The following is a 24121-nucleotide window of genomic DNA, read 5'->3' as shown; positions in this document are numbered from 1 at the left end:
TGCTTCCCACACGCAGGAGTCTTGTGGTGCACTCCCCCTCCCCAGCACCAGCCTCTCAAACCAGAGAACCTTCAGCAAGAAGGGAGCCAGACAACATTAGAGGATCCACATCTCTCCCCTTTACACCGAAGGAAATACTGCTCTGTCCCACGCCAGACCTTGGGACAAGCTGCTTCACCACGCAGCTCCCACACATCACCAATTCCTCTTCTGCAGAAGTGCCCCCAGCACAGCACCCAAAAGCACTTCCAGTGTTTCTCTTCAGTTTTGTTTAGCCTTGTTCAGGTGCATAAGCTTAACTTTTGGTAACACACACACACACTACAACCGAGCAGCCTTGCGAAACGCTTTGGAGTGCGGGTCAGATGCTGCCTGGCAGCCAGAGTGAGCAGCTATTGAGACCCTCAACCTGCTCCTCCTCTTTTTCTTTAAAATATATATATATATAAACACACTTCTACTTCACTTTCCAAAGAGTATAACAGAAAAACCACGAAAATGTCACTTTTTGGTTTTGGCCACTAATCTGGAACGTCTCCCTTGGAAGAGCAGCTTTTCAGAACAAGTCTGAAAAACACTTACAGGACAGGCAACCAAAAAAAGGTCACCCTCCTGAGACACAAAAAACCTCACCAAAATTAAATACAGATCAGATAAACACCAGGCAGCTTCAGGCTGCCAGGTTTATTTGGATGTATTGTTCAAATCCCTAGCGTTTGGCTAGTTGTGGGTCCCACTGCTAAACCGGACGCTGACGTCCCCTTGCAAGCAAGCCAGCGGGTTATGTCAGCTACCCCAACAATTTCCAAAGCCAATTTCTTTAACGAAGCAAAAGCCTCAACACATATACTCAAGAGAAAAAAAAAGAAAAAAAAAAAAAAAAAAAAAGGAGAAAAACAGATACATACCTCACTTTTCTGTTTTCTGATGCAAAACCTCACAAAGCTTTTTTTGACATGAGGCTGCTAAAAATAACTCATCCTTAAAAAGTCCTGTTATTTTTACACAGTCACAAGAATCACTGGATTGCTTCTAATTATCCCATCCTTCCTTGGAATTTCTATTTGTGCTTAACAAGACACAACAGGCTGCAGCACCAGTGCAATCATCACACATCTTGAATTACAAGCAACTGGATAAGTTTAGTTTCTCCTTGTGAACAATTTTGGGAGAACGACAGTTTAAAAAAAGCCTATTTTACTGTGGACTCTGGAGTCTATGTTAAAAATGGACAAACTTATGGGTAAGCGCCAGATCAAAGTAGAAATAGATCTTACACTGGCCGTGCTTGAAAACAAAACTGGTCTCTAACAGGGATTCGCAGCAGGATTAGAAATGTTCCACCTAAACAGGATCAACAAGGAGATTCCTAAAAAGCCCCTAGAGCAGGACCAAGTCAGTTGGACTTCACTATCTTTCCCGTAAATACATCCTTACCGCTTCTGGCTTCCAGGGGACATTTACTTTCCCCCAGACAGTGCTAACACGGAGGAATCTGCTCCAGGCATAACAGAAATATAAATAGTTGGCCATCTGCACCGCGCCTGGCGTACCAGACTGGCAGCTGTATCTCCACTGGTAAGCATGCTATCAGCGTGCGGTCCCTGCTCTCCCAGTATCTCCCATAGTGCGAGTCAGCAGTCAGCTATTACTGGAACTCATTACTGCATGTCCAAATATTTGCACGGAAAACTTGCTGGACGCTTACTCATAGGACGCCTGGCTCCTGCATGATCTCCTTAATGCTCCCTCAACACCCCAAGGGGAAGAACATTTCCAGAATTAACATCTACAGCCCCACGTTCTTCTAGCAAGCCGCACCTACTTGAAGCTAGAATTCACACCGTATTTCAACTGATATTATTTCTTTTTTTTTTTTTTCCTCCTCGAAACCCATGATGTTTCTATCTGAAGAGTCATCCATTGCAATTTGTATTGTCATGGCAACACAACTCCCTTCCTTGCCCCAAACCCCATCCCCGTGGCTCATTGTGTGCGTTACCAGACGGGCAGAGCAAGCTACATACAGATGAACGGCGCCTCTCAGAGTGGTCTCAGGCCTCCTCTCCCCGCAGCTGCGCTGACACAGCTCCTGCTATGGGGTATAGTCGGAACAGTAGAAAGGAAGGAGTCTTACTAAGTCAAATGTCTCTATTCAAGATAAAGAAATAAGCTGTATTAGTACCAGGTGGTTTTGTAGTATGTACAACTACATTGGTTAAAATAAAGAGACCAGGCTGATGACCAGTTTGAGCAACATAAGAAAACAAAAATCTTTAGAACAGGTGTAAGAGGGTTTTGCTAAGGCAGCTCGGGCGTACTGGGAAAGAAAAAAGGAGAAGGTTGCTCCACAAAGGAGCGTACTCAAGAACAGGGCTCTGGAGCCCTCTTACGGCAGCTTGCTCCCAGCTTCCTCGGAACAAAATCCCACGTATGCCTCACAGTATCTCTGTGTAGAGAAGGGCGCTATGCCATCGAGATAGGGTGGGAAAGAGCATAATGGGCTGGGACTGAGCTTTGATAATACAAACGTTAAAAACCCACACTTGCAGCTACTTGACTGCTCCTGATGTACATGCAAAGACTGGGCGACTCCCATGTTTAAAGGGGGTGACAGAAGACAGCAAGACCAGACTCCTCTGAAGGTGAAGTGCTGCTTTAGCTATCAAAATGCAGGAGGGCTGCTAAGGAAATTACTAAATCTACCGCTCCAGTACTAACAGCGGCTCTACAGAGACGTCAGGCTGCCCAGTGCCACGAAGAAAGGCCAGACTGGTTTCGTACCAATCCTTTCTTGACTTCTCCAAGGCAGTAAGGTCTGACAGAGCTCGGCTATTGACCGGTCAAAGTCTCTGCCCAGCAGACACTGAGGGAGCACACAACAAGGAGGTGGCTCGCTGCTAGCACGGCTGCCGGGCTCCAAAGGGGTTACAAATATTCAACAGCAGGGAAATATTTATGGAGGAAAGATGCTGAGCTGTGCATGTTTCCCAGGCTGGGGATGGTTTTAATTTACCTCTCGCAAAGGCTGTGATTATTTGCTGCTGGTTTTTGTTGAAAGCAACTATTTCAGGCTCACTTGCTCCCTCTGGTGTCACAGCTCTGCAGCTGATTCAGAATAAAACACTCCCCAAACCGGCACAAATTGCCAGGAATCCTGTTTTTTTTCTGCCTCTAGGAAAGAGGGACGATATTTATAAGCATTAGCGATTACCACGGCCTTGCCAGGCACAAAGCATTCTTTGACTATAGCAGCTAACGACATTAAATATCTCCTACAGCCAGTTTCCTCTTTTCCCAGCTCTCCCACTTCAGACACTGGGCTCTGCCTGGCTTTAGCTGACCTGCAGCATCCAGCCACACTACTCGCCAGGTTTTCCTCGGCAGCAGCCCCCGAGCGCGTGGTTTTGGTCAGTGTTGACATGCTGCTGTTAAAATCTTAGTTTAGACCTTTACATGAGCAGAGAGATGTTAAAACTAGGAAAGTATCCTCACCATCAGCTAGACTGGGGTCTGGCACCTGATGATCTCGGGACTTGCTGTCCTCTGGGAAAGATGCTGTACCTCATCAGCCCTCTCGTGTCACCCCCCAAACTCCAGAAATCCGCACAGCTCCACAGAAAAAGGAATCAATTTTCACTGTGATTAAAACCATCACCTCCCAACCAATGCTGCTTCCCCAGGCATTTACTAGATGGCACCTTGCTATATCGCTCTTCTGCTTGTTCCTTCCAGCCTCAAGCTGCTCCTCCCTCTGCTCTCCTTTTATTTTTCTTCTCCTTTCCCTCTTTACCCAGCTGTCATACGACACTGCTATAGCCACAGAAGGCAACTGAGACACTGGTCCTTGTCCCCTCTTTTCCCTTTGTGAGCTGCAGCTGCTCCTCTCCCCATCCCCACCCAGGGGATGCCATACAGCGAGGGTCCCCAGCTGCTGTGTCCCCCCCTGCACCCTCACTAACAGCGCAGCGGCATCGGCTGCCCCAGGCCTCTTCCCCACACCAGCAGCAGCGGCTCACCCAGCCTGGCAGAATCCCTTCTCAGCCCACGTGAGCAAGGTTTCCAAGCTCTCATAAAGCATCTACCCCACTTCACATTCTCGGATTAACGCGTACCTCGAAGGGAACCATAAATATTTGCCTGGATTTTCTGTTAATCTTGCTACGACATAGCTATTAGGATTACTGGAGTGCGGGTTGATAAGCAACGGGGTGGAGTGCTGGAGTGTTTCAGGAGATGACAGTAACATCTTGCTGTATTTTATTGATGTGGATGCCTTGGTGACCTGCGCTAATCCACTTGGAAAATTACTATGAGAGAATAAAGAATCTTAAAATATGAAGCGGGAGGTGGAGTGCTGCAGAGAGGAGTTTATTTCCAGACTAGCCTTTTCTCAGTATATGCACAAACATCTGTATTCAATGCTAAGTGGAGAGTCACAAACAGAAATGCGCAGAGAAGAACCCAGAGCAGGACCTTCCCGCACACCCACGTCCACGTGCATCGGTACAGCAGCAGGAGACATCAAGGAACCTTAGTTTATAGCACAACCTTTCTCTCTGTACATATGTACAGAAACAGCTACCTTCAGCCTGGAACAACAGCCATTTAACAAACCACCATGCCAAAATTAGGGCTGTTTTGCAGAGCTCAGGCCAAAAATGGTGTTTTGGATGCAGTGATTACCTACAGCCCTTTTCATACAGATCTCTTACTTCTGAATATCAAGATGGTACTAATCTTCTCCACCAGGAAAATTAGCGTGACCCAGTGTGGTGTCACTAGAAGTCCATCTAGACCTGTGTTATTTCCAGCACAGGAAGATGGAGGGTGGGTAGGAAGCACCTTACAGGGCAGGCACTGCTGCTCCTGCGCGGGCCAGGGGCTTTCTGCACCATTGGTGGTACAGCATCTAATGGCTCTCCATAAATTCTTCTTTTAGTTTGTCCTCTGGCCTTTGAATCACACATGTTCCAAGGTTGTCTCTCCCCTGGCAGCACTAATTAACAGAGCACACGATCCCCAGGAGAGCATTACCTACTGAATCCAGCCTCCCACTTCTCACAGCTCTTCGGCTCCTCGGCTGTCAGCCAGCCACGTCTGCTCACACCTGGTCTGGCTTAGCCCGGACAATCTAGCTCAATCACAGCTTGAAATGCTGGGGCTACAGATTGTAATGATGTTAAAGCAATCAATGGCAATCCAGAATGAAGCCAAAAGTGACCATTAAAGCAGGGAGCGTCTATTTCCTGTATCAAAAATTCCATTTACAACCGAGTCTACAATCTCCCCCTTCCTCCTTCTCAATCAAGACAGCCAACTTGATCCAAAAGCTCCAAGGTGACTCAAAGCTCTGCCTCTTAGACTTTTAATACTATTTTATCATTACTTGTTACATTTAAGATGTTACATACATCTCTGAAGGTGTACAGACTCATCAAGTGACCTCATAACATTTCTCTGTAAAGAGTGAGCTTTAACATCTTACCATAAGCCAGGATTGCCAGACTGCAGAGAATACTTTTAATTTTTTTCTAAAGGGTCTTCTAGCTTCCTGTCACTACCGACTAAGAACCAGAACAAAACACTTGGTGTCACTAACACCATAACATAAAGAAAATAAGATCTTTCTCTGACTCTACACACCCCAGCATGCAAATCCAAGGAATACAGCAGCTTTCCTGGTAATTGTATTGCTTGCTTTCACTTCTCCACGGTGATGTGAGGTACTTCAGAGGAACTATTCAGTCCAAATTTTAAGGACAGCATCTGTCATCAAACCCACAGAAAGCAGTGAGAAGGCCCAGCGATATTCCAGGCATTACAGAGAGGAGCTCTGAACAGAAACTAATGCGGAGTAACACGTACAAACAGATCACAGGAATTTTGCATCTTCCAGAGAAGCAGTCGTAATGAGTCTATGTGGGAGACAAGTCAGAGGACCGCGGTGTGTTTTGGTACAGCTGTGCAGTTGCACCACTCATCACATACACGAACAGCCCACCCAACACACTGAGTGAATACCTTTCAGTTTTACACAGCCAAATGAGCCACGCCAGCCTTTCCCCCACACCCTCCAACTCCCCAGCGCCTCTGGGCTCCTCAGGCTCGGGGCTGTTTATCCATTCTATGATTCTCACAGGCAACGAAAAAAATTAGAGAAGGGGTGTACAGGAACGGCAGGGGAGGGTGCATGTGCAGGCACACACACAGCACACTGACATCAACGCTTGATTTGCAGATACTTTCTGGATAACGGAGATGATAGATACCCATTTCTATTAAAAAAGCTAAGGAAGAATCCTCAATTTCAAAATAACAATAACTGACCAGTGTCTTAGCCATGGCAACTTGCTAGATATAACAGGATGCAGGCGAAGGAGAGCATGTCTCTTATTCAGCAGCTACTTCATTCCCATTTAACTTTCAAAGCTCACAGGAGGGAACAGAAAAGCTAACAGCTACAGCTAATGCACAGCAGCTTTTGCCTGATCAGGTCATCTCATTCCTCACCCGGGCTCTGCTCGCAGCTGGACTTTAAGGCTGCCCCTCGCAGCGACAGAGATTTGAGCCAAGCGCAATTTGAGGAAGCACGTACACTTCTACACGCGCGGCCGCGCACAGCTATCACTTGCCAGGCGTTTTCCTCCAGTACAAGTTGCCTGCATTAAGACAGAGATAAATTAAAATGTGTAGTGTAAAATCAGTTATCTACTCATGGAGGCAAAGCATAAGGAAAGCAATTTCAAGTGTCACAGCAACGCGTAAGAGCTCAAACTTCAGACAAGGAACCTGATCCATGTGTTTGGTGAGTACCCAGGGCTTGTACCTGGTCCTCAGGGGATTCACCTGCATTTCTCCACAGGATCATTGCTTTTCCTTATTTGCACAGTGCTTGGATCAGGAAAAGGAAAGTAAATATAATTGCATATAAAGGCACTGCCTTTTCAAAAGCCACCTTAAGAGCAATGCTTGTTTTTTTTTAGATCAGGGGTCAGCTTTGAGCAGGTAAAGGGTGCTTTGCTTTCAGATGACCAGCTCAGCACAGCTGTGCTAACTCTCCTGTGCAGAACACTGTTTAGTCTGGCAGATGGAGATGCTAAGTAAAACTCATTAATCTGTTATCACTTTCACCCACCCACAAAAATCCCAGTGGTCTGAAGTCATGGTTTTCTGACACAAATCTAGAAATCTATAGCTTGTACAACAGCTGCAACCAGAATGAAGTTCCAGGAGGAAAAAAAAAAAAGTTTCATTTAATTATATGGGTAGGTCAGAATTATTCAAGAGAAGGATCTCTTACAGTAAAACAAAGTCCCCTCTGAAAGTATCTGTGTGCTTGTTCGTGGTACAAAACTGGAAAAGTGACCTAATGGCTCCTGCAAAGCGCGTGTCCTTCACTCGGCACACCACAAAGGGTTCCAGCCACAGGAAAACAATGTACTCCAAAAAAGCAGCGTTTCTTAAAAAAAAACAAACAACAAAACAAACCCAGGTTTCACATGCAGACAGAACAGTTACAAAAACAACCCTCCTTCACGTAACCTCACCCAACTATCCTCTACCCCAAACACTGGAATGCCAAGGACTGAGGCTGGCAAGCCGTTGTTCAGAGCTGGTTGGTGCTGTGCCTATCTCCATATCTAGAAAGGTTCAACGCCGTCATTCTGGGAGGCCAAGGGAAACTAAATATAGTAGCAGGCTACCAGCAAACACACTAACTGGCACGGCTTCCAGCTACCTGAAAGATCCATCCCACTCTCCGCAGGCCTCTCCGATAGCTGCAATCCTTTCCCTTCTTTGGGGAGAACGTGCTATAAGGAGGCACTTTTGGGTTTTACTTACATGGATAGTCGCATACACAAACCTTCGGATGGAGGTAACGCAATAACACCACCGATACTCCTCTCTCACCCCGCTCAGGGGGGATCATCTGGCTCTTTCAGGTTGGTTATTTTTTTTATTAAACCTGACATCCACTTGCAAAATGGAGGTAGCATCCTCACACTTCATGTGCTGGGAGCCAAGGCCTCTTACAGCAACGGCCTCCTCACAGAGCAGAGACGCCATCCGAGCGCATCTGTTTTGTTTTAACCTCTGCCCTTTAAGGACGACTCAAAGGAAAAAAAACCCAAAACCCTTCTAGCTGCAGGCTGGCTTTGTTGGTTTGCAGGAGGCTGGATATCGTGGCGAGGCTTTTCAATACAGAAAGGGCCTTGGGGAGAGATGCTCACCTCTTGCTGTCTGAATGGCATCTCTGCCTCTAACAGCCCATGGGTATTGTGTTTTAAGCAGCAACCCTGAAGACGGACCCCAATTTTGACCAGGCTTTGAGATTTAGCTTAAAGGCATGCAAGCTCCCAACACAAAAAATGAGGTCAAAGAAGCTTCTTTTGAAAAAATAAATAGAGCAATAAAGCATTCTTTCAGATTAGCTTCACAGGGGATAAATCACTGAACAAATACAACCATCTTATCTTGCTGGCAAATGGTACGTTACAGTGTCCAGCTTTACAGGAAATATGTTGGTCGGTCTGGAGAGCAAACTGACTTTTCATTGTCTAGAAAAATGCTGCTCCCTACTTTTTACAAGACTTGTTTGTTTTTAAAAAAACCATATGATCTCTAAGCAATGCCAAGCCTGCTTCTCCTCCTGCCTCTTGACGCTTTCCTGGATGCCTCGGGACTTCCTAGCAACCTCGCGGCAGAAACACGATCCATCTCCTTTGACCAGACGGACAACTTGCTTAAAACAAGATCCCAGCTGCCCTCCCGCCATTCCCCAAACGGGTGGGACGCAGCAACCCAGTGACTCCACAAACGCCGTGGGAAAGGCGGTGAAGCAGGCAGAGTTTTCCCAGCACGCGGAGGCAAAGCTTTCCCCAAACTCTGTTTTCAGCCTCTATTTGTCCCTTCTGAAGTCAAACGTAACACTGTGCGCTCAGTGAGGGAAGCAGCCACGGAACAGCTAACGGGTGGTTACAGAAACGTCGCTGGCTGTGGGATGCAGCAGCAGCTTTGCCTGTTCAGTATTTTGTTACTGATTTATGACAAGCATACTTGTGTTTCCATTAGCCGCGGCTTTCTCAGTTGACCCCTCGGCTCGGAGAGGCCGACTCAACATTAAACTCCCATCAGCTTTCAGTACTGCTGACCTCATCCCCGAAACTCGCAGCGATGTTTTACATCAGCCCGGGCCAACACATTCCATTAATGCTCCCCTGACTCGGGGAAACATCTGCTCTGTTTATACTGGTAGCAGCACGGAGACGACTTAAGCATCACCTCTGCTCCCCGAGCCCGCGGCAGGAGGAGCGGCCGCACATGGGCCAGGCCCTGGACCTCCTGGCCCCTGGCACGATGACCCGGCCATTAGTTATCCGACAGGGCAGAGGTCATTCAAACCACCAAGGCGCAGGAGAGGTGCTACGCGGTAGCGGAAAAGGTGGTTTCCTTCAGGCCAGAAGTGCAAGCTTAAGAGAGATATTTGTGCTGACTCCAGCTGAAGATGAGCAGGCTGACTGGAAACAAGGAAGGACTAAAGAATGCCAGAAAATAATTAAATTTTTTTAACCCCAGTGGTTTCATGGATTCATCTGTTCAGGCAGAGATTTAATGGATACTGCTGATTAATGCAGGTTAGAGCTCACACGTGGAGGACGTCTCTCTGACACATCTCCAAATGCGTATCAGCAGGGCGCTGGGTGCCAAACCCACCCTCGCACCCCTCCAGCTCCACAGAGGGGCACCTGCAGGGAGGCTCTTCCCACAGCAACGGGAAGAGACCAGACACCTTCCCGAGAGCAAAGCACAGTCCGTCCAAAACAACCCTCCCAGCTCCCCAGATGTACCCTAGGCATCACCTCATACACCACAACTTACCAGCAGCCACCAGCTTCTTACTGGGAAAGCCTGACAGCTCTGAAATACCTGCTCATGTAGGGGATGCTTATCTACCAGTACCACGTGCTGGGCAGTTATGGCAAGTCTCCACCAGATCAAGGGGATGCTATCACACATTTTCCCAAGGATTTTTGACAGCTAAGACCTCCAGAAGGCAAAGCCCTAAAACACTCTCTGTTGCTCTCACTGTTCCAATATCAAACGTGCATTAAATTAACCCCCGGTGTCTTCTGCTGCTGCTGAAAGCTTTATTTTTTACTAACCACCTAGTCAAGGCTATAGTTGCTAACAAGCCCATGAGGACACAAAAACATACAGCAGCCTTGGAACATCTGACAGCATCTGTCACAGACAGAGATGGAGCACATCACATACGGGGACACGCAGCAAGGGTTGTAAGGTTTTATTATAACGAAGTCAGGAACACAATCGTCCGTTTCCATCACTGATCCTTTCGCTGGTACACGGATTTGCTGCATTTTAGATTTTTGCCCTTTTACACAGCTTGGACTACAAACTTGCACAACAGTTAACACAGGAGTACCACAAAAATATCCTGATTCTCACAGAGGTCTCAGGCACTAAAACCACTGTTCAAACGCTCCCGTAAACAAGCAAGAAATCCACTTTACAACACACTTTTTTTTTTTTAACTGCACACTAATGAAAGCTGGTTTCATTCGGGCTGTGGCAGGCAATTCAGTCAACCCGGCCCCACTGATGCTGAACGTAATGGCAGGTATTGGGGTGGGAAGAGAATAAAAACTGTATTCGCTCCCGGTCTTCCGTAATCCATTAGGGATGAGTGACAGGAACCGCACAAACACTCCCTCATTCCCAGTGACCAAGGTGTCAGCAGCTCACAGCTTTGCCAGTTCCACCACAAAGGTATGCCACAGACTTAAAGCATTTTTACCTGATTCTCTTTCAGCCAAAGAGATGAAAAATCAGTAGAACAGGACGAAGCTGGCACTGAGTGAGACAGTTCAAATGGTCTCTTTCCATTTCCTTAATGCACATGTTTGGGACAACCACAGCTGGGAATTTCAATCTCTGGAGCAATTAAAGAAAATTAAATTCAGGGAATGAGGCCTTATGCACTTAAAGCTTCATTAACCCTGTCGCCTTTTAATTAAATATGTGCATATGAAATTTTGGACAGAGAAAGCATTTGCCTTACTGATAACGCTCAGTTTTAATGGCAAATCAGTACTTGCCTTTTAAAAAGAAAAAAAAAAAAAAAAAAGGAATACTGGGGTCTTAAACTCTAGAACTCTCCAGCACCACCAGGGCTTTATTAAATACATAGCAGAAATCACTGCCTAGCATCAACTCCCACTTAACGGGAACGTCTGCTCACCCTCAGACGCCCTAAGCAGCACTAGCAAAGCCCTGCTTTGGCCTTGCTTCAAGATAACAGACAGCCCCCCCAACAGCACAGATAAATCCTGGCTCATGTTTTAAGAGCCTTACACTTACTGTGATCAGTTAGAGAAATAAAGTCAGCTAGCTACAGCAGGACTGATTTTTTTTTCAGCCCATGGAAAAGAGACCACAGTAGCCAGCCTCTCAAATACTGTTCATCCCCACAAAAGGCTCAGGCAGGCTGTGTGACTAGGACAGTTTAAAGGATGATCTTCGAAAAGCAATACTGTTCCGTCTGCCCAGCCTAAACATCCAGCTCGCTTTGTGACTTGCGAGGGAGTCGCGCTGCTCACATGCCAGCCTCCCAGCTTTCTCAAGAACATAACTGAAGCATGCTTCTAGTTTATCTGGACGCACAACTAGCAGACACCGAACACAAATTGCTTTGGTGCTCCCTCATGTTAGTCCAAAAGTGGTCAACACATACTGGGACCAGCAACACGCAGTCCCTTCCCCTCTCTCCAAGAGACTTCAGGAGCTGTCACCCTGAGCCAGCCATCTCACAAGAGACATCCTGTCGTCCCCTCATCGCAGCAAGCAAATTTGTATGAGCCTCCCAGCCTGGGAGTGGGGAGAGTGGGTAGTCGCTCTAGGAGAGATCAGGCTTCAGTTTCGCTTTTTTCCTTCAAAACATCTTTTGGGGAGATGGACTTCAGTCCTTTGCCAGCACACGCTAAACAATTCTGTATTTGTGTTTTATTGCTGACCTATGTATTTTAGCTGTTTTAACTATTCCGAAGAAGAGAACAACAGCATGTGTTTAAAGAGATTACTTTCTCTAACTGTCACCATAACAGTTGATATGTTTTACAGTAAATGACACTTCCCTTTTCACACTTGCCCCTCTCTCAAAGAGCAAACTAACGTGACAGCACAACTGCTCACACAAAGCCTCCAAGGGATGCCGGATTCCTAAGGGGATGCTCTGCCCAACTGAGTGGAGAGGCACAGCTCCATTAACCAGGAGCAGGACAGACAGGCAATTCCTTATGTTTACAGCAGCCCAGCATCCACAGGTTAATTGCTGCATCTCCCAAATAATGTTCTCGTTCCGATTTTGTAGCAGCCACATTCTCTTACACAGAGCACGGAGCGCTGTTTGCTGCTATAGGATGCCCTTGGTACCACCAAGGACAATCTGAACGCATCGAGTGTGACAGGCTCTCACTGAATGCAAAAATAAATGCAGCCTTCAACACCAATGAGGAAGGAGCTTCCTACTACAGTGCCAGCAATGAAAAGCACATGAATTTTGTGATGCTTCACGTGCTACCAGGCAGAACACAGCATATCACTCCATTCCTCCGCTCCTGGAAGTTACAGGTTCATTAATCTTTTCATGTGTGCAAGATGGTCTTCCCCATGCACGCAGCAAACAAGCAAGGAGGATGTGCATAGGTATGCTACTGGGTGAAGGAAACCATTTCCAATGCAAACCTGGCGTACAAAGAATTCTGCTCCCCAGTTCTGATGCTATCATTTTATGATGACAACGTTTCCTGACCCAGTTTCCATCTTGCTCCTCATTCCTCTGCTACAAGTGGTAATTAGTAATGTCAGTGTTCTGGCTGAATTGCTGGAGTCCCATTAATAATGCAGGAGTAGTAACAGAGAGAGCAGAAGAAAAGAGGCTTGAAGGTCAAAAGCAAGAAGAGAATGCATTTTGGGGGGCACTGGAAGGGGAGGGAGGAGGAGGAGAAGAAATGCTGGCCTACTGAGATTATAAAACAGATATATCAAAACATATTGTTCCTTTCAAGTGGAAGTGGTGGGTGAGTCAGTTATGGCTAATTAGATGATAATATGCAAATAATGACACACAGAGGTGATTTTTACTAAATTAGAAGAAAACTCGTGTTTCACCTTCCCTTTCCCCCTCTAAACTTCCTGCCTCACCACTTCACATTCCCATTACTCCGTTAGTCATGTTTCAGAGGTCAACGGTAACCTGGCATCCAACACATGACGCATGCTGAAGTTTCCTCTCTCCGGAGAAACTTCTGCAGAGACCAGCCCGTACCTGCCCATCTACAGCCAAACATTTAATGCCGGTAATCAAGCTGCTCCTGGTGCACCTTAACCTGAGGCTCTGCTGAAGCTGTTTATGACATGTACTCTGAACCGAAAATAACGCTGGATTTGCGCAGGTAACCCGGCATCTCCTTGTGCTTCCAAGGCCAGGGAGTCTTCTCCAACGCAGACAGCAGCAGCCTCACCATCACCTGAGGCACACAAGACTCCTGACAGAACCAAATGCAGCTGCTGGAGCTGCATCCTCAACTGAATCACTTTGAAACTTCTCCCCCTCTCCTTCTCCTGCTAAGTCCAGCACAGAAATAAAAGGAAAATAAAAAAAAAGGAGCCTACAGGTTTGGTGTTGATTCCTCAGCTTTTCCTACTGCTGAATGAAAACTCACATTGACAGTGGAAGGGCTCACTCTGTTCCAACACCAAAAAACAGGCATGTTCTAAAGGGGCTGGCAGCCCCTACTTTTCTTGAGGATTTGCAAGGCACATCAGCAACTTTTAAAGGTCATTGAGCAGAGATGACCAGCTACGCTATTTCTCTCCCAGTGTTTGGCATTTATAGATTCCTACGTGGTGCCAGGCCTCTTGTTAGTGGTGATGTACAAAACAAAACAAAGCATGTGCTGTCTCCATTAGCTGAAATCACGTCTCTCCCCCTTCCGATATATATTCCAATATATCAGCTTATCAATGTTCTTATTTAGCTGCAGCACAGCTCCCTCTGTCACTTAAGAGAACTACTCCAAAGTCCTCCAGCACGAAGGGCTCAGATGACCACCCAGAAGGGATAAAAAGCCAGCAGGCTCACTGAGATGAGCTCATGAAAGAGTGGCAAAGCAGGAAAAAAAAAAAAAAAAAAATCTGGAAATATCAGCTTCAGAATTGCATTGCTTTTTCAAAGAGAGCTTTCAAGTATCACTTCCCCTGCAGAGAGGAAGTGAGAGGAGCTGGAGGTTCTCCGACACAAATAGCTTCCCCTCCACGACAATGATATAAAAGGATGGGTGTTTTTAAAAAGAAAAAAAAAAAAAAAAGAAAAAAGAAAAGCAGACCAGCCCTGAGCACACTGTGACCAAATTAGGAAACAAACTCTACTGACAGCCTCCAACATGGACATCGTCTGCAGCCTTGTATTAGCTCAGGAAGTCTGATGACTGTGTCATCTGCTGAAATCTGTTTATGTGCAAACAGAAAGGAGAAGCAAAACACCTCCTTGCACTACACATGCCAGGTTAGGCCTGGTGCTCTGGCCCGAAGCAGGCAGTCATCAGCTGCCCTGACACAACACTGTTCAAACCCTCCTCTGCTGACTCACACCCCTCCAAAGATAACTCTGCCCTGGAAGTGCTAAGGTACAGCAAGATGAGGTGTACACAGAGAGCTGGGGATTTTAAAGTGCATTTTTTAAGTGGTTAGCCGTGGCAGATGAAGCTGAGGTTAGAGATCAGTGATTACTACGACAGGAATGTGAGGGGGAGGAAAGAGAGAGGGAAGATGTAGCTTCTTGACTAAGGTCAGAACAATGTTTTTAATTTGGCTTGGGAACGGCCTTTTTCCATCCTCTCCAACCTCCATTTCCACTGAAGCAGCAAAATGATAACCCTGCTCCGATGCTCTGCACACACAAGTAGCAGTGGGCAGGATTTTAGCCTTAAACTCACCCCTGCTGCCACGGAGGGTACCTGTGCTGAGCTCCCACAGCAGCCCCAGGGCAGCTTGGTGGCATCGCTACCTGTTGTGAGGACAGACAAGTGACAGAGGCTCAGTTACTTCACTGTTTAAAAATCAAACAAATCAAGCAATCGGAGCACTCTGGTCCACACAGAGGTTTAGGGTTTCTGCCTGATGTTAGGGCGATCACATCACATCACTCCCTCTCTCGTTTTCTGCATGAAATGGAAGAACACCACTCCTCCCTTTCTTTTTCAGAAGGACCTAGGAGGAAAAAGCAAAGCTTACAGCTCATCTCAGCCTGCAGCAGGTTTCAGCCTCTGCTCAACCCTCAGCACAACTACAGCCTTCAGGGTCCTCCCGGGACCTCTCTGGTGACTTGCCACGTTCAAGGCAGCCGAGGACCTTTCACACCCCGGCACCACCCACCCACGGTGGGCTTCTTAAAGCCCTCGCGGAGTCCATCAGCTTCTCTCCAAAGACAGTGCCATGGCACATCTGCACTGACCACCGTGGGCTGGCAGCTGCTCTCAGTGGCTCCTTTGCCTAAACAGAGGCAAGCTGTGCCTGGGGAGAGAGGGCAAGATGAGACTGCTGAGGCTGAAGTTTCCCTCCCCGTGCGAAGTTGTGCTCAGCTTCTTACCTCAGGACCTTTCCTTGGCAAAGGACAAAGCTACAAAGGAAGAAAGCACCGCTGCCTCTTATGGACCTGACAGAGGTATTCATTGGTCAGTGAACAGGGAGAATTGCCTTTTCACTGAATGGATATTGCTATATAAGGCAGAAAGCAAGCACAGGAGTAAGTTTTGTTGCTTGAAATTGCACTAACTTAGATGGTCTATTTTTAAAGGGACTGGTTTGAGCTCTTGCTTTCACCAGCTTGCTTTTTTTGCCTCTAAGAGACAGATAGCCCATTTAAACTGACCTCTTTCTTCAGGTCTATTTCCAGGCTGGGCTTCACCCTCTCCTCTTCTGTCAGACTCATTTATCAAGTGAAGCATTTCCACATACCACTACATAAATAGTCTTGACCTTGCAAAAGCAGCAGCACCTGAGCTCCCACTGATGGAATCTCTCCACCCCACGACACCAATGAACCCAGCCTGCTCCTACCCTCTTTCCCAGGTGAGGTATTCTCAGAGCTCCTACAGCCCTTTCCTACACATCCCTAAGGAAGGGTGGCAGGTATATTGAAAAAAAAAAAAAGGGGTGACTTTGGGCTGATTATTGTGCCTCCTCTCTGGAAAGGGGTATTTACAAGTAAGCTACTGCTGACACCGCTCAATCCTTGTAGCTGCTCCCAGCCCAGATCAAGCATATACCAAAGAGCAAGCTACAGGAGTTGCCTGGGAGTGATAACCCATTCCTGGGTCCTGGGCTTTCCTGGATGCTCCCTCTCAGCCAGGGAGCAAGCTGTCATGGACTGTCCTGCTTCCAGGGAAGCAAGGAAAGCTCCTGGCACACAGCTTTCCCTTGTTCCCCTTGCAGCCCCCACCAAAAAGTAAGTATCTTGCCCAGCATAAAGCTAGGGATGAGGAGATCTCCTGAGTCTCAGCACCTCCCATGCAACTTTGACCCTACACGCCTCGATCGGATGGGCCACATGGTTTAGCACGTGCGTATTCTTCTGGGACTGTACTTTTAAGGCTTTGCTGTACCAGGAACACTCTCCTGTTATCTATCTTCCTTTCGGACTTGGCAATAAAACCTACCAGGGTGTTATCTGCCGCCTACAATCACTTCAACCCCACCTTCGGCCTTGGTCCCTCCCTCCTGCCCATCCCTTTGAGGAGCGATACGGAAATCACCGGCGCTCCTGCTGCAGTACTGCCGGCACGGCCGTCGATAGCATCGCCGCTCGCCCTGCCTGCAGCGCAGTGCACTGCTGCTGCAGATGAGTTTCAATGTCCTTTTATGGAAGAAAAATGAAAATCGCCTGCCCAGCCATGGAGCGCCTCAGAGCCGAGCCGAGATGACAGACGGAAACTTGCCATTTGTTGTGGTTTTGGCAGTAACAGAGTGGAGCGTGTTCCCATGCGCACCACTCGTTTAAAAAGGGCGCAGCAAAGGCACTGAGCTGGAGGAAAAAGTAGAGAGCTCCGGAGCAGAAGGTTTTATGAATGCGGCGCTGAGGAAGATGATGGCAGAGGCATGAAATGATCGCTTAGACTGTTCTGCCAACCCAGACAAGTGGGAGACAGGCTGCCAGATAAAAGTGCACGCAGGCACAAGTGCTCTATTCCCAAACCCCTCCAGTTAAGACGTGTAGCAAGGTCCTCCACACTGCATTTCCCTTTCTTCCTCATCCCAACAAAGTCTGCTAAGCTACATTCACGCAGGCATAGGGAGTTGGGCCTGGAGGTCATTGCCACCAGAAGGAAATTAGAGGTCTGCCATGAGCAAGTGCCACATTCAGCTCTGCTCTCCACTACAGCTGCGGGGCTACGCTCTCGGTAACAATCAAACCCAAATAAACAGGCACAAGGAAAAGCATACAGAGAACAGCAATAAGAATGGCTGAATAGAGAATGAGACAGGGCCGTGGGACTTTCAGAATGTTTGTGCTGCTGTCAGGAAGCTGAATGAGACAGCAGCCTTCAACAGCTGGGAAAACATGTTGCAAAACAAGGAGAAGTAAGTAATTCTCCATATGCACATCCTACTCTGAGGCAGTTTGGACAAGCTCAATTTCTCCAACCAGAACAATTTTTTTTTCCCCCATGTTGCACACGCACCCTGCCAGTGACAAACAGCGATGCTGTTTAAGCCTAAAACCACAGCACATCTGGAGTCAGGCAGGGCAGCTCTGGGCAGCGAGGAGCCAGCCGCTAGCACAGAAGTTACGGCGCCGTGGTATGTGCTGGCTGACATCCTTGGAAGGCGATGTCATCCTGAACACATCTCCCCTGCTGCTGGGCACTTCATTACACAAACGCTTCCCCTTGCACCCCATAAAACACTCGTAACTGGACCATAGGTGGCTGGGGCTGCCTGGTTACCTGCCTCTGAACCACAAGCAGCTGCGTGTCCCGTTACCACACCAGGTACAGAGATCACAGGCATCGCAGGACGTCCCTTCGCTCCTTCTGTAACTGTAAGTCTGCTTGATCATGCAGCGATTTGTTATTTCGGCAAGAAACGCTGCTCTCGTCAAAGCTGCTGCAAACCGTACAACGCGACTTACGCTTATTAACAGCGGTTGTGGACGCAGTGTTAGCACCCTGCTAAGAGAAGCCATGTTCAGACACAGCTTGCTAAGCAGAGCTCTGTGCAAGCTCAAACCTGTCTCCCTTCCAACAGAAAACGAAGGGTAAAAGCAGCTGTGCGCATCTGTTCCTAGCCAGCACCTTGAAATCAATCTGGAGACATTCTAGAAGCTTAAAAAGAAGTCCACAAAAATACCACATCTTAGTCCTGCAAATTAAGAGTACACACAAGGATTGCTGTGGCCAGAGAGCCTAACCCGAAGACGAAAAGGCAAAAGAGAGGAGATTTTATCCATCTGAAACAGGCGAATCAATGCTCATTTTTTCAACGTGACCATTTGGAGGCCCGGCAGGCAAACCCACTCCCCAAACGCAGCCTCATTAACAAGGTGCAGCCTCATTAACAAGGTGCACTAAGGAGCCCCGAACAAGAGGACCGGGCAGCTGCCCCAAGAGCAATGCAATTTCTCATCACACAACCACATGTCATCACCTCCTCACGCCCAGCCAGCACTGAGACAGACAGCTCTGTATGATGGAGTAACAAAAATCCTACGCTACGCAAAGGAGTATTAAGGAAAAAGTCTTGGAAATGCAAGTCCCTGCAGTGTGGCCTGGCTATGAAACGAGCGTTGAGGGTTTGTAGCTTTCTGGCACCGGAGGGATAGCGCTGCTCCGTGCATGTATTATTTCCATGGCAACGGCAGCTTTCACCTCCCCATCCCTTCGCTGGCTGAAAGCCCTGCAGTGCTTTGTGCTGAGACTGCAAAGAGGGGAGACGGTCTCCCCCACCCGCAGCACGGCGCTGGGGATAGCAATGAGCAGCCCGGGAACAAAAGCCTCGTCTTCACCAACAATATGGGGCTTGGGAGGAGGGAGGCTGAGCAGGAAGGATAGATTTCCTTTTCTGGTGGGAAACCATGCTTCTCCTGAAGTGCAAAAGTGCACGCACACTTCCCAGTGCTGCACAAATCAATAAGCAACATGTGCCTTTCCAGTTTTACCAGAATTGCCAGCTTTGGTTTGCTGTGTCAGAGCACAGGGAGGAGAAACGCGCATGGTTAGGAGATGAGAAATTCAAGCGCTGCTTCCACGCAGGGAGTAAGATGGAGGCTGACCGAGCAGGTTGGCAAACCCTCCTGCCGCCGGGAAGCCCGGCTCCATGCGCGGTCAGCGACCTATTATAGAGCAAAACCTCAAAAGTCAAACAGGTCTGAGCAAAAGCTGCCTCTCCCCCAGCACCAGCTCAGACTGCACACACACAGAATGCATCCACGGGGTGGCTTGGGCAACGGTTTTCCTTGGCTAATTAAGCTTTTCCTCCACCTTGCAGTTCACAATATTAAGATTCAAGCCCTGGCCACCTAACTAGGAGCCGAACTTCACGCCGCGCAGCTGGAGCCACAGTGGCCCTGGCAGATGGTGCAGGCTCATCTGCATGCTCTCCGTGCAGCCCTTCAGTCACAGAAGGCGACCGGCAGCTCTGCCCATTGCTGAGGTTACAATCAGCCATGTTTTGGTCCCTGCAAGGTGCAAATGCCTGGAACTACAGGTGAGATGCATAAGCAGTGACTGTATGCCTACAGTGCTGCTCTTATTATTGAGCCCAACATACATATACACAGCCAAAATGAAGGCTTCCAGCTGGTTCCCATACCTCACTTTACATCCATAGCTGGCCCAAATATGAATCAACCTCTCCGCAACACTTAAAGGAAAGCCTAAGAGTATCAACATGAACTCTCAAAGCAAGACAAAGGATCCAGGTGACGGAGCACAGAAATACAACAGGACCACCAGCTGCTCCTTCCCTCCTCACCCCTGAGGTTTCTGGAGAGGTACATTTTGACCTTTCCCTTTCCACACGTCCCCTCGCTTTAGGTTCAGCTGTGCGAGTGCAGTCCCTCCAACCAGAGGGACTCCTTCCAGGATCAGTCATCACCTCCACCGAGGCTGCCAGAGGTACTGCTAGCAAAGCCAATGCATCCTCTCCAACCTCTGTAGAGCTCCCCAGATTAGCCCTTTCCTCCCTAAGGGCAACAGTTTCCTGCAAGGAAGAGCATTAACCGTAATTCTTCATTCTAGAGAGAGACAAGATAGAGGGAATATGAAGAACCACTGCAGTTAACACTGTGAGACAACACCACATCCTGCTATCTGAATTCCTCACCCTTGACTTCAAATCCTGAAGTCGTTCAAGACTTCTAAGAAGAGCACAAAACTACTCAGCAGATTTTCAGCTAATGAATCAACACAAGCTGTCCAGGAAACCAGAAATCCAGCCCACTGGAATGCTGCAGCCCTAAGGAGGGGGGACAGGCAGTATACTAGGAAGGAAATGAAACAGCAAAACAGAAGGAAAAGAACATTTCAGCACTGACCCGTCTTACCACAGTTACTGTGCCGCATTATACATTTTAGGGAAAAAAGCTACTTCAATTTGTTTTGCACACTGAAGCATTCATGTTCTCCAAGTCTGAATTTTGTTCTGTGGTGCTGACATATGTACATTTTGAAAATAACTCGGGTTTTTTTTTTGCGGGGGTAAAGAAGTTTGATCTAAACATGAATCAACATTGCCACCTAGTGACTAGCAAGCCTCCCTGCTCACAACACTTGGATGATCCATCAGAATCACATTTCTTCCCCAAATGCTAGAGGTGGATGTTAGCAAAACATATCTGGAGATTAGATATTTGAAATGGAATTGTGCATCTTTCATAAACAGCTTTTCCCCACCACTAAGTTCACTTTCCACTACAGAATCCAAAGTTAACTGCTGGCAACTTCAATTTCTCCACAGCAGAATTTAACTTCCTATTACTTTCTCAATACAGGAAAATGGTGCTATCGTGTCAATATGAGAACCCAAAGCTACGGTATTTACAAGCAGAAGGTTAATGCACTCAAGAGGAATTTCAGTGATTAGCAGAAATCTTTGCTGGGGGACAGGCAGTTCTCTGAAAAACTACACAAGAATTCATTGCTGTGGCTGAAGTTACACAAGACGCCTCATAGCTCCAGTGCTCAACACTGATACTGTACGGGCCTCAGTTCATTGGCACCAGTCTAAGTGGGGTTCTGCATATGTTCAGGAGACTGGGAAACACATTTCTTTGCTTCTATTTTTTCCCCAGAACAGATGGTGCAGAAGCAGCAGTGGCAAGCTTTCCCCACTCCGTCCCTGACAATTCTCCCGTTATGGCTATTAGCAAACTTTGAGAGGAGCACAAAGATCTTCCGCCCTTTGAATGGACAGACTTCAGCGAGCTCTTCAAACAAGTTTTTTGTCACTTCAAAACAAATCTGTATTCAGGCGACAGCATACAAGAAAAATGCAGATGGCAATTCTCTTAAGGATAGCACGTGAGGTTGTTTCAGCTCATTCTCCAGAAGTTTCATTAGATAAAAGGATTACAATTTGGCTTTATGTCTTTTAAACACCCAGCAATCTGTTCATCTAAAACATTTCTGTATACACAAGACAGCAACCAAAGGCATCTAGAAGCTTTTTGTGGCCAACATCTTCCAAGGAAAGAAAGGAATACTCTTCTTGTCTTTATCAACAGTGCCCTGAAATTCAACTGCCACACAATTTTACAGAACAGCAGCAGGATCCAGCAAATACTTTGACTGCTGCCCCATGCAGCCACATTAAATATTAATTCACCTGCTACTAGGAAGCGTGAGTTGTCCTCCCAGCTCTCCTGCCCAACACTCCAGAAGAGACTAAACGGCAAATATCCCCCAATTACCTTTCTGCAGCGGGGATTAGGGCAGCTGAATCGCTTCACATCGTTGTCCAGTAGAGCTGGGAAGTTACAGAATGGACACCTACAGCCCAAAACAAGATGCCATTAACACAAAGTGCCAAACATATCTTTGCTGAAAGCGGATTTAGTCAAATAGCTGTGTTAATAAGGCTGCCAACCAAACGCCTGCCGCCAGGATGTGCTGACTACTGCCTTTTTGCTCATATTTCTTCGATCACTTCCCTGTTTGCAATCAAAATATTATATGCTCAGCACTGCTTTTGACCATGTAATTTAGAGGATCAGCACAGAGCTGGCAAGCAAGTCTTGGTGGAAGACAAGCCTATTGAATTTTAATCTGCTCCTAGTCAAAGGCAGACCAACCTGAATAGAAATAGACCTGGGAAGGCAGAAGCCTGAATTTATAATACAGCTTGTTGAAAGCTACCTATCTTATAGTCAGCACACATTCAGGGTTTCAGGGAACAATTTTCTACAACAGTAAGTGCAGTCTGCATCCTCTGCTGGACACTTACCTGACAAGCTCATCTGCACAGGCAGCAGCCACCTCCTCCTCAGCTTTCCGCTCATAGTATTTACAGAGGATGTTCTCTGGAAGCACCTTCTCCAGCTCGCTGGTGGGGAACGAACACGTGCAACTGCCTTCCATGCAGCTGAGCTCTGACTAGGGTTGGAAGAAGAGAGCCCGGGATAAGTATGATACAAGCAAAAAGCAAGACTCAGTACCCAGAATGTTTTCAAATAAACCAGTACAGAGCCTTGTTCAGAGAGAACTGAGCTTAAGTCAGCAGATGACCACCAGCGAATGGGTTTGCTATGGAAAGAACAAGACCAGTTAAACAAATCAGGCCTCCAACAAACAGAGGACATGAAGATGCTGTTGACAGCTGGGATCACAGCTCATTCACTCCAAGACCACTGCGACCACACAGCAGCCCATTATTGCTGTATGGTCTCTGCTCATGAACAGCATGCTGCAGTTTCATCAGTAAGGTCATAAAATACAGCTGCCAGTTTAGACATTTACATGCAACACAGATCTCAGAGTACAAAAGCATCCCACAGTTTGATCATCGTATCTCGAGGCAAAGGAGCATGCACACCTCTGAGCAGATAACTTGTTTATAGCTCAGCTAACTACCAGGATAATTGCTAGGTAAACCAGAGACTAAGAAGGTTAGTAGTATCATAGTGGAACCAACCCCCAAATTAAGTCAGGATCACAGTGATATTATGTAGGACAAACCCTCTTAGCGAGGAGGGGATTGGCCAAATCAGAGGTAAGAGCGTGTTCTCTGCGCAGATACCACCGGTTTATTAAGTGGAAAATAAAAAGCAGATAGGTGCAAGTTATTGTTGTTACTACGAATGCTGTGAAAAGCTTTTCTAACAATTCAAGTTGCTAAGCATAGAGCACAGAAGACAGAGGTTAGCAAAACTGAAATCCCATTCAGCAGAGATCCCATTGTGAAGTTGTTTGCTTCACTTGATGCTGAAACTGACTTGGATTTGGATTTCAGCACACAATTTAATTCAAATATTTCCTGGGAAATGCAATTACATCTGATTTAAGCAACAACACTACGCAAACAGCAACGTGATCTCCCAATAGCAGTTCACCCATTTTCCCCTCAGGAAATTTCCCAGTTGAGAAATTCTTACCTTTCCAGAGCCAAAGACCGCCTCCTGAGCATATTTAATTAGGCACTCCTTGCAGAACAAGTGACCATCTGCACACTGAGTTAGCTCTTCAAACGCAAACTCCCCGTAACAACAGCGGCACTCTATCATCTGGCCATCCTGCAGCCATAAACAGAGGTATTAGCTTCATCATCATCAAAACATCCACAGGTATAGCAACAGACAGACACACAGACACAGCTGCAAGCCATAAGCAATACCAGTGTTAATTCTAAAAGAGAGCAACAGATATACACCATTTCATTAGTTTGGTGGTCAAAATTCAGTAAGCACAACCAGGAACTCGGTTTTACATAACTTAATATCTACATGTCCTGCTACACAGATTCCAAAAAGCTACAGAACACATGGCGTTCAACAGTTCTTAGCTCACAGGCAGAGAAGCATCTTGGGTTTGGGAAGCTTCAGATCTGT

At 47.1% G+C, this 24121-nt stretch overlaps 1 protein-coding gene across 3 annotated transcripts in view; it reads right to left on the bottom strand.

Moving 5' to 3' along the window:
* Positions 1-24121, bottom strand: part of RNF216 (ring finger protein 216) — a 79836-nt gene that overhangs the window by 28168 nt on the left and 27547 nt on the right. For all 3 annotated transcript variants that reach the window (XM_086759721.1, XM_086759723.1, XM_086759722.1), the window contains exons 11-13: positions 23669-23806; positions 22522-22670; positions 21989-22067 (exon numbers count right to left, since the gene is read on the bottom strand). In XM_086759721.1, the coding sequence (XP_086615847.1) occupies positions 21989-22067; positions 22522-22670; positions 23669-23806 (366 nt within the window). The remainder of the gene's footprint in view (positions 1-21988; positions 22068-22521; positions 22671-23668; positions 23807-24121) is intronic.

This window comes from Chlamydotis macqueenii, chromosome 15 (assembly GCF_036417535.1).
Source record: "Chlamydotis macqueenii isolate bChlMac1 chromosome 15, bChlMac1.mat, whole genome shotgun sequence".
In the NCBI taxonomy this organism is placed as follows: Eukaryota; Metazoa; Chordata; class Aves; order Otidiformes; family Otididae; genus Chlamydotis; species Chlamydotis macqueenii.
This window is presented reverse-complemented; position numbering and strand designations above follow the sequence as displayed.